The 16,087-nt window shown below is 38.3% G+C and overlaps 1 protein-coding gene across 2 annotated transcripts; it reads right to left on the bottom strand.

The window, feature by feature from the left end:
- Window positions 1-1,360: 1,360 nt before the first annotated feature.
- Window positions 1,361-15,535, bottom strand: klhl35 (kelch-like family member 35). 2 transcript variants are annotated; one of them, XM_084103941.1, is made up of 9 exons: window positions 13,805-15,535; window positions 13,629-13,721; window positions 11,383-11,734; window positions 9,755-10,248; window positions 6,090-6,274; window positions 5,230-5,348; window positions 4,915-5,103; window positions 3,434-3,622; window positions 1,361-1,849 (listed from the first exon to the last, which is right to left on the bottom strand). In XM_084103941.1, exons 3-9 carry the CDS (start codon window positions 11,731-11,733, stop codon window positions 1,625-1,627), a joined length of 1,752 nt encoding a protein of 583 aa, XP_083960067.1. In that variant the 5' UTR covers window position 11,734; window positions 13,629-13,721; window positions 13,805-15,535; the 3' UTR covers window positions 1,361-1,624. The 2 variants fall into 2 exon arrangements, with proteins under 2 accessions (XP_083960067.1, XP_083960066.1); XM_084103940.1 differs by having other exon boundaries at window positions 13,629-15,535.
- Window positions 15,536-16,087: the final 552 nt, after the last annotated feature.

Raw genomic sequence — 16,087 nt, 5'->3', positions numbered from 1 at the left:
ACGTCATGTCATAATTACTGTATTTAAGAGATTACGACTTGAGAGATCACTGTCCTCGCAGAACTCGTGAACTGTCGTTGATCGTGTTGCCATAGAAACGCATAATTCCGAGTCCGAGATCTCCGAGTTGGCGTGATGCAACATTTCATTTTTCAAATAAATAGCTACATAAATAAATATACGATTAAATGTAATAAATAAAATAAACATAAATATACAAAGAAATGTAAAAAATAAACATAAAAAGAAATGTAAAAAACTAAAATAAATGAGTATTTATACTTTTATTTCCTTAGGCTATTTATTTATAATTGTATTATTTTTTTACATTTCTATGTACAGTACCGTTCAAAAGTTTTGGGTCAGTAAGATTTTTTAATGTTTTTAAAAGAAGTATCTTCCGCTCACCAAGGCTGCATTTATTTGATAAAAAACAATAAAAAAAACAGTAATATTGTGAAATATTATGACAATTTAAAATGACTGTTTTCTATGTGAATATACAGTAAAGTGTAATTTATTCCTGTGATCAAAGCTGAATGTTCAGCATCATTACTCCAGTCTTCAGTGTCACATGATCCTTCAGAAATCACTCTAATATGATGATTTGATGATCAAGAAACATTTATGATTGTTATCAGTGTTGAAAACAGTTGTGTAAATTTTTTTCCCAAATGCTTTGATGAATAGAAAGTTCAAAAGAGCAGCATTTATTTAAAATAGAATATTTTCTAACATTATAAATGTCTTTACTGTAACTTTTGATCAGTTTAACTCATCCTTGATGAATAAAAGTATTGATGTATTTTATTTATTTCCCCCAAAAATAAAAAATAAATTCTTACTGACCCCAAACTTCTGAACGGTAGTGTTTAATGTTACAAAAGCTTTAGATTTCAGATAAATGCTGTTCTTTTGAACTTTCTATTCATCAAAGCATCATGAAATAAAAATGTAAAAAAACTGTTTTCAACATTGATAATAATCATAAATGTTTCTTGAGCATCAAATCATCATATTAGAGTGATTTCTGAAGGATCATGTGACACTGAAGACTGGAGTAATGATGCTGAACATTCAGCTTTGATCACAGGAATAAATTACACTTTACTGTATATTCACATAGAAAACAGTCATTTTAAATTGTCATAATATTTCACAATATTACTGGGTTTTTTTTTATTGTTTTTTATCAAATAAATGCAGCCTTGGTGAGCAGAAGATACTTCTTTTAAAAACACAAAAAAAAGTTTTTTTCTATTTATTTTTTACAGTTCTTCGTATATGTATTTATTTTTGTATTTATTTATTATTTTGGCAGCTTTGGAATTCCATAGTAAAGACAGTAAAAAAACTCAAGCAACATAAAATGATACAAACTTTATTTAAACGCATATAACACTACAAACACAAAGCAATTCAAAAAATCACAGTATAATTTGATTCCGATTCACATTGGGATTTCCAGCAGTGAGCGATACAGAGTTCATAACCAGATAATAATGCATATCAGATTACAGTTCATAACTCACATGACAACTAAATTAATGTGCATTCCAGAGTTTTGCATGTTTGTCTGAGGAGCGAGATCATGTCAGAACCTCTGAAGATGAATCTAGTTGGACTAGATGCCAGTTTTAGTTGATGTGGAGTGTGTGTGTGTGGGTCCGACTCGCTGTAAGACGCTCACACACCCGTGGTAACTCAGGCATCGGGTCAGTGGCTTCTCCTCGGTCAGTTTTCCACTCGCTGGATCAAACGCCCAGATCAGATCAACAGCAGAAGAAGACTCGTTCCGACCCCCGACAACATACACCTTCCCTTCACACGCCGTCAGTCCACAGCCCTCCTGAAACACACACACACACACACACACACAGGTCTGGTTTACTATCTTTGTGAGGACTCTCCATAGACATAATGGTTTTTATACTATACAAACTATATATTTTGTCCCCTTACACTAACCCTACCCATCTCACACACACACACACACACACACTAACCCGACCCCTAACCCTAGCCATCTCACACACACACACACACGCACACAAATACACACACACACTAACCCGACCCCTAAACCTACCCATCACACACACACACACACACACACTCACTAACCCGACCCCTAAACCTACCCATCACACACACACACACACACACACACTAACCCGACCCCTAAACCTACCCATCACACACACACACACACACACTAACCCGACCCCTAAACCTACCCATCACACACACACACACACACACACACACACACACACACACACACACACACACACTAACCCGACCCCTAAACCTACCCATCACACACACACACACACACACACAGACATACATACACACACACACACACACACACACACACACACACACACACACACACTAACCCGACCCCTAAACCTACCCATCACACACACACACACACACACACACACACACACACACACACACACACACTAACCCGACCCCTAAACCTACCCATCACACACACACACACACACTAACCCGACCCCTAAACCTACCCATCACACACACACACACACACACACACACTAACCCGACCCCTAAACCTACCCATCACACACACACACACACACACACACACACCACACACACACACACACACACTAACCCGACCCCTAAACCTACCCATCACACACACACACACACACACACACAGACATACATACACACACACACACACACACACACTAACCCGACCCCTAAACCTACCCTTCACACACACACACACACACACACACACACTAACCCGACCCCTAAACCTACCCATCACACACACACACACACACACTAACCCAAGAACATGTCTTAATGGTGACATGTTGCGCCGCTGTGCTTCGGGCGACCCGAGTTCAAGTCCCGGCTCGTGGACCTTTACCGATCACAAAAATCTAAAATCTAAAGATAACGCTAAAAATAAATCTTTAAAAAAAGAACATGTCTCGAACGGGCTGGATCTACTAATGCAACGTAAAAATGCTTTTCGGAAGTCATTCCTACAGCTTGGTGGATTGTGTGTCTCCATAAAACAAATGCATATTATAGAAAAATGTTAATCAACTTTCATGTCGCATGGTTTTGTAAGCATAGATGTTCCCGAATTAACAAAAACTCGTAATTAGTACAGAAAAATACTTTTTGACAGGCAAATTTCCATGCGCCCAATCATGTTTTCTAAACTTCTCTTAGATGTAACCTATGTTTCAAACTTAGCATTTGTGAGTATTAGTATATAAGTTTACTTCTCTCAAACTCCAGTCCACCGTTACATTGGGGTACTTGCCCTAAGCATGTGCACATCTCTGAGGGAAAATGGTTTCTGGTCCAGTGCAGTGACTGTGTGTGTGTGTGTGTGTGTGTGAGAGAGAGAGTCATGACGTGTGTGTGTTTCTCTCACCACTCTGACGGGCAGCACCGCAGCAGAACTCCAGGTGTCTTTACTGGGCGAGTAACAGAAGATCTGGTCCAGCAAGCCTCCGGTGACGTAGATGCAGCCGTTGAGTGTGACGGCGCTGATGGAGCGGTGAGAGAACGGGCAGTTCGACACAAACGACCATTGGTTCGTCACCGGGTCATAACACTGCACCTGGGACAGGAATTAATACTTCATACATGGGCTTTAAAACACACAAATGAACAAAATTCAATTTGTGGAGAAAAAAAAAAACCCCGGACAAAATTCAGTAATATTATTGATTCGGCTGCACTGTTTAGTGTTGGCGTGTTAACTAGTCTCACCTGTTTAGTGTTGGCGTGTTAACTAGTCTCACCTGTTTAGTGTTGGCGTGTTAACTAGTCTCACCTGTTTAGTGTTGGCGTGTTAACTAGTCTCACCTGTTTAGTGTTGGCGTGTTAACTAGTCTCACCTGTTTAGTGTTGGCGTGTTCACTAGTCTCACCTGTTTAGTGTTGGCGTGTTCGCTCACGTGTTGGCGTGTTAACTAGTCTCACCTGTTTAGTGTTGGCGTGTTAACTAGTCTCACCTGTTTAGTGTTGGCGTGTTCACTAGTCTCACCTGGTTAGTGTTGGCGTGTTCGCTCACGTGTTGGCGTGTTAACTAGTCTCACCTGGTTAGTGTTGGCGTGTTCGCACATGTGTTGGCGTGTTAACTAGTCTCACCTGGTTAATGTTGGCGTGTTCACTAGTTTCACCTGGTTAGTGTTGGCGTGTTAACTAGTCTCTCCTGGTTAATGTTGGCATGTTCACTAGTCTCACCTAGTTAGTGTTGGCGTGTTAACTAGTCTCACCTGGCTAGTGTTGGCGTGTTCACTAGTCTCACCTGGTTAGTGTTGGCGTGTTCGCACATGAGTTGGCGTGTTCACTAGTCTCACCTGGTTAGTGTTGGCATGTTCGCACATGAGTTGGCGTGTTCACTAGTCTCACCTGGTTAGTGTTGGCGTGTTCGCACATGAGTTGGCGTGTTTACTAGTCTCACCTGGTTAGTGTTGGCGTGTTCACTAGTCTCACCTGGTTAGTGTTGGCGTGTTCACTAGTCTCACCTGGTTAGTGTTGGCGTGTTTACTAGTCTCACCTGGTTAGTGTTGGCGTGTTCACTAGTCTCACCTGGTTAGTGTTGGCGTGTTCACTAGTCTCACCTGGTTAGTGTTGGCGTGTTCACTAGTCTCACCTGGTTAGTGTTGGCGTGTTCGCACATGAGTTGGCGTGTTCACTAGTCTCACCTGGTTAGTGTTGGCGTGTTCGCACATGAGTTGGCGTGTTCACTAGTCTCACCTGGTTAGTGTTGGCGTGTTCGCACATGAGTTGGCGTGTTTACTAGTCTCACCTGGTTAGTGTTGGCGTGTTCACTAGTCTCACCTGGTTAGTGTTGGCGTGTTCACTAGTCTCACCTGGTTAGTGTTGGCGTGTTCACTAGTCTCACCTGGTTAGTGTTGGCGTGTTCGCTCACGGCTCCTCCGATGGCGTACAGTTTCCCGGCGCAGCTGCTCAGAGCGGCAGAACTCACAGGTATCAGCAGGTCAGAGACGCTCGTCCAGGTGTTCTCATGCGGACTGTAACACTCTACGCTGGACAGACGCTCACGACCGTTATAACCGCCGGCCACATACAGCTACACACACACACACACACATTAGCACATGAACCACAGAACACCTGCTGCTGTTGGGCAGCGAACGAGTCAAATGAGTCAAATGAATCAGTTCGTTTGTTCGTTTGATGCTGAAATGAGCCTCACCTTCCCACACATGGACACCATCTTATGCCTCCATCTGCCTTTGTTCAGCCCGCGGACTCGGACCCACTGGTTGAGCTGCGTCATGTAGCGCCACACGTCTGCGCTGTTCAGCTGTCCGCCTGCACACACACAGATCACACACAACACACACCTGTCAGCACAAGCCCTTAGACATACAATACGCTCCTGAAGATTTTAAGTCAATATTTTAACAACACTTTTGCATGTTCACATTTCTTCTTTATGGTCACATGCAAGTTAGATCAAATGTTGAATCTTTTATTTTTGGTAAATGTTTAGTGATTAGTGTTATTTTCAAAGTTTTATATACAGGACTGCACAACTTGGCCGAAAATTTATATAGCGATCATTTTGTCATTTATGGCGATACAACATTTAGTTTTATAAGTAAATCATATTCCTGCTGCTGCTGAAACATCCACACACAAAGAACACAGACTCTTAAAAATAAAGGTTCCAAAGTATTATAATGTATTATATGATATTATAGCCTTTCAACAACTCACAAACACCCATTTTGGAAACTGTATTGTATGGACAGAAAACAACAACTCTCAAAATAAAAAAGAAAGTCATGCATGTTTGATGTTTGGAGTAAGCGAGTAAATGGAGCATGACAAGCGGGTGACAGTGTGATGTTTTGTCTGAACTAACAGATGGCCATGAGATCACAATCACACACACACGTTCATCTCCTGATCTGATCCAGATAAGATTCTCTGGAATCACGTGTCAAAACATTCCATGCTGATGCCGGAGCTGATAGAGTAACACTGAAGACAGACACATGCTGACAGACCTGATTCCAGCACGAGAAGCGCAAGAAACATCTGTTATACCTGAGAGATAAATGTCGTTCTGAAGTTCACAGGCTGCAAACTCAGATTTGGAGTATCCGGGCAGAACGTTGGCCGAGAGCCATTCCCTGGACTCCATGTTCAGCTTCTCCATGAAGGACAGTCTGGAGAAACCGTGCTTATCACAGCCACCGATTACGAAGATCATCTCGGCCCAGCCAGAGCTCCTGAAACACACAGGCATGCGGGTTTTATTCAGTGATGTTATTGATTTACAAAACCAGCAGAGACTGCATTTGTTTCAGCTTTGTTTTCCTGTGCTTCTGCTGTGAAACACTGTATAAAGTGGCGGGACTCACCAATCCTGGAATCAAATACTTGAGATCAGGAATTAGATACTTGTTATAAAATTTAAATTTGATTCCTCTTATCGATTCCTTTGTGAGCATTTCAATATGACTTTAATCCATTCAAGCGTGAGACGACTTCTTTTTCATGTCTATCAATATATTGGATCCGTGCAGCTCTATATTCCCGCTCTATAATAACACTAATATTCCCGCTCTATAATAACACTAATATTCCCGCTCTATAATAACACTAATATTCCTGCTATAATAACACTAATATTCCCGCTCTATAATAACACTAATATTCCCGCTCTATAATAACACTAATATTCCCGCTCTATAATAACACTAATATTCCTGCTATAATAACACTAATATTCCCGCTCTATAATAACACTAATATTCCTGCTATAATAACACTAATATTCCCGCTCTATAATAACACTAATATTCCGCTCTATAATAACACTAATATTCCTGCTCTATAATAACACTAATATTCCTGCCGTCTCTATAATAACACTAATATTCCCGCTCTATAATAACACTAATATTCCTGATCTATAATAACACTAATATTCCTGCCGTCTCTATAATAACACTAATATTCCCGCTCTATAATAACACTAATATTCCCACTCTATAATAACACTAATATTCCTGCCGTCTCTATAATAACACTAATATTCCTGATCTATAATAACACTAATATTCCCGCTCTATAATAACACTAATATTCCTGCTATAATAACACTAATATTCCCGCTCTATAATAACACTAATATTCCCGCTCTATAATAACACTAATATTCCCGCTCTATAATAACACTGATATTCCTGCCGTCAATAACACTAATAATCCCGCTCTATAATAACACTGATATTCCCGCTCTATAATAACACTGATATTCCATTCTATAATAACACTAATAATCCCGCTCTATAATAACACTAATATTCCCGCTCTATAATAACACTAATATTCCTGCCGTCAATAACACTAATATTCCCGCTCTATAATAACACTGATATTCCCGCTCTATAATAACACTAATATTCCCGCTCTATAATAACACTAATATTCCCGCTCTATAATAACACTAATATTCCCGCTCTATAATAACACTAATATTCCTGCCGTCAATAACACTAATAATCCCGCTCTATAATAACACTGATATTCCCGCTCTATAATAACACTGATATTCCATTCTATAATAACACTAATAATCCCGCTCTATAATAACACTAATATTCCCGCTCTATAATAACACTAATATTCCTGCCGTCAATAACACTAATATTCCCGCTCTATAATAACACTAATATTCCCGCTCTATAATAACACTGATATTCCGTTCTATAATAACACTAATATTCCCGCTCTATAATAACACTAATATTCCCGCTCTATAATAACACTAATATTCCCGCTCTATAATAACACTAATATTCCCGCTCTATAATAACACTAATAATCCCGCTCTATAATAACACTAATATTCCCGCTCTATAATAACACTAATAATCCCGCTCTATAATAACACTAATATTCCCGCTCTATAATAACACTAATATTCCCGCTCTATAATAACACTAATATTCCCGTTCTATAATAACACCAATATTCCCGCTCTATAATAACACTAATATTCCCGCTCTATAATAACACTATTATTCCTGCCATCTCTATAATAACACTAATATTCCTGATCTATAATAACACTAATATTCCTGATCTATAATAACACTAATATTCCTGCCGTCTCTATAATAACACTAATATTCCTGATCTATAATAACACTAATATTCCCGCTCTATAATAACACTAATATTCCTTATCTTTAATAACACTAATATTCCCGCTCTATAATAACACTAATATTCCTGCTATAATAACACTGATATTCCTGCTCTATAATAACACTGATATTCCCGCTCTATAATAACACTGATATTCCCGCTCTATAATAACACTGATATTCCCGCTCTATAATAACACTGATATTCCCGCTCTATAATAACACTAATATTCCCGCTCTATAATAACACTAATATTCCTGCTATAATAACACTAATATTCCTGCTCTATAATAACACTGATATTCCTGCTATAATAACACTAATATTCCCGCTCTATAATAACACTGATATTCCCGCTCTATAATAACACTAATATTCCCGCTCTATAATAACACTAATATTCCTGCTATAATAACACTAATATTCCCGCTCTATAATAACACTGATATTCCCGCTCTATAATAACACTGATATTCCCGCTCTATAATAACACTAATATTCCCGCGCTATAATAACACTAATATTCCTGCTATAATAACACTAATATTCCTGCTCTATAATAACACTGATATTCCCGCTCTGTAATAACACTAATATTCCCGCTCTATAATAACACCAATATTCCCGCTCTATAATAACACTAATATTCCCGCTCTATAATAACACTAATATTCCCGCTCTATAATAACACTAATATTCCTTATCTTTAATAACACTAATATTCCCGCTCTATAATAACACTAATATTCCTGCTATAATAACACTAATATTCCCGCTCTATAATAACACTAATATTCCCGCTCTGTAATAACACTAATATTCCCGCTCTATAATAACACTAATATTCCCGCTCTGTAATAACACTAATATTCCCGCTCTATAATAACACTAATATTCCTGCTATAATAACACTAATATTCCCGCTCTATAATAACACTAATATTCCCGCTCTATAATAACACTAATCAAACAACAAAAGACAGAGAAAATTCACTCGTTCTTCACTGAATAACTTCTGTAACTATATTTGTAATGTATATTGTATTTATAAACAGTGCAGTGTTATTTGATTACAGTTTCTGCACCTGAATACCTAAAAATCTTAAAACACTGTTTAGTTCAATCGTATCTTTGTTCAGTTGTGTCTATTTGTTAGGATTGCTACTTTTTTATTTGTTCATTTTTAATTACTGAGTGTTTATTGTCTTTAATGATGCTTGAAATGTATATTAGTTCTGCTAGTTGTTCTTCTAGGGTGTTTTTAAACCACAGGCAAAAGTTCCTTGTGTAAGAGTTCTTTAGCCTGTTTTTGTTCATGATATTCAGATATGATTTCACGAGTTCCTTTGCCCATATAATCTTTAAGCTAATAAGGTTAAGCGTATTTGGCTTGCTGTCCGCAGTGGAGGGTTCGAGGAAGAGCTGAGATAAACCCCCCAGTGGGACTACTAATGCTTGGATGAGGAGTCTGGTAGCGAGATGCCTAAATGATGCAGGTGGAGCTGGGGAGGTGGAGGGACGCCAGAGCAGCCGATAAAGCGATCTGGACTCACCGGCGGGGTCTGGTTCGCGCCGACTGCACCTCCCGCCCGTACGCCCTGTACACGCGCGCCTCCTGAAGCAGCGGCCGGATCTCCGGGGACTCCAGCACCAGCTCGTCCGCCTCCAGCGTGCCGGCGAAGAACCCGGGATCCAGGAGCGGCAGACGCAGCGTCTCCAACAGCTCCCGGAGCGCTCCCGTCCTCTGGTCCGGTCGGTGGTGGACCCATCGGAGCGCAGCCGTCACCAGAACCTCCTCGCTCACCAGCATCCGTTCGCATCCCAGCAGCTCCAGCACTCGCTCCCGGTCCAGATCCAGGAACTCCTCGTGTTGGAGCACCTGCTGGAAGTCCCGGTACAGGAGCGACTGGCACTGATCCTGCAGCGGCTTCAGGGAGTACGAGCCCGCGAAGTCCATGAGCCCGAGGCAGTTCGAGTGGCAGACGCGCTCCTGGAGGAACTGCACGCAGGCTCGGGAAAGCTGGGACACTTGCAGCTGGTCGGCGGCCTGGAGGTAGGGGCGTAACAATAGTCAAGTCAAACATTCATATATCGCTTTTTACAATATAGATTTGGGAAATTAAAGTAACAGAGATAGTTTTGGCTTCACAGCAGAGGTGTAAAGTCCAGGTTCAGAAAGTAAAACTCCTCCTCAGTATTTTGTTCCAATCACATGGATTTGCTAATTAGCACAGTTTTTCAGACAGAAATAATTAGTGAAATCAGCTGGTTGAGTTCATGGGTGGAATGAACATATGGCAGGACTTTTACTTTCGGACCCCTGGACTTTACACCTCTGCTTTACAGCAGATCTAGAATAAAGTTATTGTCCAGCTGAAGTTAGTTTTGATTGATTCACTTCCGTTGCGAAGATCATTAGTTATTAACTTAGGGGCCGCTAACACGACACCGTTCTAACAGAAAACCCTTCATGCGATCCGGCCACTCATTCGCACATTAACAGTGTTTGGGGCTCGAGAACGCAGTGGAATAGGTTCCGAGGTGCAAGCGTTGAAAAATTTGAAAAACATTATCATCCCCGTTCAAAATAAAGGGATGTAACTTTGCTTTTCATTTATTACTCAAAGCTCACTTGAAGTTCTTCGATACCACATCAAAAACTACTAGCCTAACTGATAAAGTTCAAACATTAATAAAAACAAGTGAACAGTCAGTAATAAAATAAGAACAAACACACAAATTACAAGCAGAGATGAGCACTAAATAACAAAGTTACAGTCTGACAGTAGTATTCAGGTACAGACATTAATAATTAAGCCTAAATGTAAAATAACACTATTTGCTCACTGTAGAAATTAAATATAGTTTCATCTTTGTTAAAGCTGTATTTTGTTGTTTTATTAACATTACTGACAGACGACAGCGGGAATATTAGGCTACTGTCACTTTAAGACTGAATAAACTGACACACATCCAGTTTCTTTCTCAACTGTTCACTTCTGACAGAACACTCGCCGAGACGGGTGTATAGACGGGCGTATAGACATCATTTTGTGTAAAAAGTGCCGAACCGTGGGGGAGCTGATCCATACGGATCACGATCAACTGCGATCTGTTGCACCCCTACTGGCTGAGAGAATCGATATCATATCGTGATGAACTGTCCGATTTACACCCCTACCTGGAAGACGCTCTCCACGTTCTCCTCGTCCAGCGTCAGCCGGCCCTCGTACATGAAGTCCAGCAGCTGATCCATGGCCTTCCCGGAGATTCCCGTGAGCGTGACCACGGCCTGCCGGCTCTCCCGGAAGCCGTTGCTGAACATCGAGCAGAAGAACTCGCTGCTAGCGCACAGGGATGCGCGGTGACACGGGAACTCACATCCATCCACTTGCAGAACCACGTCTGTGAAGGTGCCGCTCCGTCTGTATCCGTTCAGGACCTGCAGGATGTGCTCGGCGTGACACGAGCCCGAGCAGAAGCCGACCTTTGACCTGCCGTCAATCAGCTCGCCGTTGCTGCCGAAGCCCATTCTGAGGAACCAACAGTTGGTAACAATTCTTTATATGTGAAAGTCGATAACCGATAATTCTTTATATTTGAAAGTCGATAACCGATAATTCTTTATATGTGAAAGCCGATAACCGATAATTCTTTATATTTGATAATTCTTTATATTTGAAAGCCGATAACCGATAATTCTTTATATTTGATAATTCTTTATATTTGAAAGCCGATAACCGATAATTCTTTATATTTGAAAGCCGATAACCGATAATTCTTTATATTTGAAAGCCGATAACCGATAATTCTTTATATTTGAAAGCAGATAACCGATACTTTCCTTTGCAATACTTTTAACTCAATATAACACTGAATTAAACAACGCTTTTAAAGTGTATGCTTTACTTAGAAACATCTAAGTAAATAGTACAATAGATATTGTCTTTTTGCACCATATCTACATTACAGAAGTAAAGCCTGAACACAGAGAGCGCTCACATTCGAGTAGAAAACTCCAGATGTCACAAAATGGCAGTTACTAAACATAACAACAAAAGCACTGATAAAACAGAGTAAATTCAGCTGGAAAACAGTGAAAAATCAACCTCATTAATTATTCAAGCCCCAGTGCATGATGGGAACACTAGTCTCAGAAAAGTTGAGAAGGTTTTACTTAAATTTTATAGCGTTGATATTTATGCTTTAATCTCTACAAGCTTGAATTGAGCATTGATATAGAATATAGAATTCTTGTCTGAGCTTTTTCATGTAGAAATTCCACGTTTTTTCTGTAGTATTTACAGAATCATTTTTATCAGTGCAGTAAATGCATCTTGATCTAAGAATGTTTAGATATCTGTGAAATATAAAGACAGAAACACTGAGGAGGGAAATCATTGACTAAAACTCTAATCAAATGTAAAGACTAGCAATGCACGATATATATATCAGCCACCATATCAGTATCGGCCGAAATATGTTATCATTATCGGGCTGATAAGAAAATTTGGCCGATATATTAAAGCTGATGAATAATGTATAATTTCCTTCAGCTGAGACTCTTCAGATCATGATGGTTTTGAACTGCTTGAAATATGATTTTCACTTTTGCTTTTGTAATCAGGCTCTCAAAAATTATAAAAAAATTGGATTTAGATTTATCAGCCAATATATCGGTTATCGGTTTTCAAATATAAAGAACTTAAACTAAGTAGAAATTAATCAACCTTTTACTGGCCGAGTTAAAGTTACTGTTTTCTGTGTTAATTTTACTTAACTTAGTTAAGTTGAGTTTACTTAATTCCATAGCGAAATTGCTTTAAAAAATCTGCTTGCAAAAACTTGCGAAAGAAAAATTAAATAAATTTGACATTGTTATTTTTTCAGTGTGTAGAAACAAAATGAGTGAAGATATTAAGTCTTGTTTACTGAACAAATATGATCAAAATGACGTGAGTTTATGCTTCTATATAATATATCTGCCAGGGTCAGAAAAATAAACTTCATTCAAAGGGAAAACAATTATTTATTTTTCTGACTGGCAGATATTAGATGTTGTTTGTAATACATTTAATAAATAAATAATTGAAATAAAAATAAGTTTACAGGGTTTTCTTATATTTTATTTTGTTTCAGTTAATGTTTATTTTATTCCAATAACAAAAATGCTTCAAGTTTTCATGAACTTTAATAACCCTGTGTAGTTGACATACTAAGTTTAATGAGCTCATATTAATTACAAGAAAACATTGGATAGAAATTATGGGACAGGAATTTAAAACATCGAAGATTAAAAATGATGAAACAAATACCATCTTTTAAAAAGTCACATTATGCATCAACCAAACACTGACATACTCAATCCACTCATTTACAAGACAGACATTAGATTAGATCAGAAGAGTTATCTCTACACGAGCTCACCTGTGTGCGTGAATCTGCAGATCCTTCAGTCAGTGACAGCAGACTCACCTGTGGCAGGCTTATACCTGTGTGGGCGGAGCTTCAGCAGCTCATCTGCATAAAGGAAACTCATGTCAATAGAAACTCGTTTCCTGTTCTCTTTAAATCAACTTCCCTTCCCTGTTCTGTAGAATTACTTCTTCACGGTAAACAAGCGCTGGCCTCTGACCTGTCCAGCCGTGCTTCATGATGAAATCTGCGGACAGGTTTGATAATAACAACACAAATGGAGAATGTTGCATCTATAACTCTTATAATGTGAACTTTCATAAAAGCAGCCGTGTTTGAGGTTATTGATCATCACTCTTGTGTTGTGTGAGTATATGAGCAGATCTTTATCTCTGTGTGGTTTCACTATCAGATCAGGTTGGTTGAGATTTCAGCACTAAACACACACACACACACACACACACACACACAGAAGCTCGAACGCTTCCTAAAGCTGGAGTTATCCAGTGTGTGTTCTGATAATAAGGAAAATCATTCTCAATGACGTCGGCTTTATTGTAAACCAGTTTTCTTGTCATTGAAACCAGTTTCTGAAGGATTTCTTCTGAACATCTGAAGCGTTTCAGCAACTCACACATAAAGCTTTTATTAAAACCATATAAAAGATCAAAAGCATTCTGCTATGGACATTAAAAGACAGTCATTTCTTTAAGCATTTAGTTATAATGTACATGTGTGTATGTGTATTATTGTATTTTGTTTACCCGTCTGGTGTTAAAGTCAGTGTCTGATGTATTATTATTATTATTATTATTATGATTACGGTAATAAGCCTGTACATAAGCGCTGATGAAGGCTTGAACACCTGTTGCACTTTTGCACTTTATTTCTGGCCTCTGGACAATACTTTCTGTGAGCTTTCTGGCCTATTTCTCCTGTGCGGATCTTCTTTCATCGTTTTTTTTATTTTTGAAAATATTGTATGAAGCAATGGAAATGCAGACTAATAGAAAAAAAAAAAAAAACATTTATAAAACTAGTGAATAATCTTGTAAATCTCTCAGTGCTGTTCCTGTTACGGTGATGATTAGAAGCATCTGTTAGATGTCGTGTGATGAAGTGTCCGCTAGAGGGAGACACCTGATTATTCTCAGAAAATATGATAATCCTCTATTGATCTTGTGTTTTTCTACATACCCCACATCATTAGGCACATATCAAACCTCCAGCGAATCATATTTTCCCACCTCAGGCATTAAATACCTTTTTATTATTTTATTTATTTATTTTTAGAACACTTTTATTCTCAACCCTGTAATAGACAAAATATTATTGGTTTAAAAACAATTTTACACAAAACGTGTTATAAAACGCGTCCCTCTTAACAATTGAACTGGAGTTAAAAATAAACGCCTAAATTAAAAACATTTTTTTTACAAAAATAAAGAGAACATGCAGACACAATTTGTTGAACTAAAACCACAGTTTGATTGTGTTAGTCAGGTGGTAATCAGCAAGAAATGCATATTTAATGGGCAATTTTTAATTGTCTTCCCCATTTTTAAAAATAAATAAATATATTAATGTGACGAGGTTGAAGACTAACAGGTTTTAAAGGAGACATTGTCTTCAGTTTTATATTTTTCATTAGTCTCTCTCTCTCTCTCTCTCTATTCATAAATGAAGTGAAAAACTCAATCGTCACAAGTTTTCAACCCCAAAACACTGAGAAATATACAGATATGTGTACATTATAACAACATATATGGCAGCAATGAAATAAATGAAATTTCCATCTTAATTTTATGTGATGGGGTTGAGTTGTTGACAGAACCCTCCTTGACTAATACGAAATGAATGCGAAAAATATGAATAAAAAGTATGATACTTATCATCTTCTGCGCCACTGTTAAAGAGCCCTGAATGATGTCATTTCTGGTAGATGACATCACGTATGGGTGGAGCCTAAATCAGTATGGGCGGGGAATGGTTGTCATGACGGAGTTGAGTTCAGACTTTACAGTCTGTTTTTTTTATATATTTTTTTATGAAATATCTTTCTTTTTTTTAAATAAAAATTATTAACAAATAAATGCTTACAATATTGCCAAAAATTATAGAGACTGCACATTTTGTAAAATATTTTCTAAGTACAAATTCAGTGAAGTGCCTCAGGGATGTGACAAAATGCTTAGTGTACGATAGAAATAACATAATTTTATGATAAAAATAATTTAAATGCAATAATTATTTTTTATCAATTATAATGGACATACCAAAGTATTAAGAAAAGCTTCATTTAATTTTGGTTAGCCACCACTTTAAACATATTACCGAATCCCAGGAATGACTCTAAATACATCTTGATCTTAACTATAGTTTAGTCAACGAGTTATTTGCATCATAACTGTTTTATCATTTATACTTATGAATACTTCATGACACTTTACACCGTTTGTCACTTTATCATT

This window comes from Abramis brama (assembly GCF_963993115.1).
Source record: "Abramis brama genome assembly, chromosome: 25".
Taxonomy (NCBI): Eukaryota; Metazoa; Chordata; class Actinopteri; order Cypriniformes; family Leuciscidae; genus Abramis; species Abramis brama.
Note: the sequence above shows the minus strand (reverse complement) of the source record. Positions and strands in the feature narration are given on the sequence as shown.

What these genes read in the sequence shown, in the direction of transcription:
- klhl35 (XM_084103940.1), bottom strand. Translation starts at nt 11,733, where the DNA reads ATGGGCTTCGGCAGCAACGGCGAGCTGATTGACGGCAGGTCAAAGGTC. An exon ending in GAACGACATTTATCTCTCAG is followed by an intron (nt 5,349 to 6,089) that starts GTATAACAGATG and finishes GTGTGTGTGCAG; the next exon opens with GCGGACAGCTGAACAGCGCA. An exon ending in AACACGCCAACACTAACCAG is followed by an intron (nt 3,623 to 4,914) that starts GTGAGACTAGTG and finishes TTCCTGTCCCAG; the next exon opens with GTGCAGTGTTATGACCCGGT.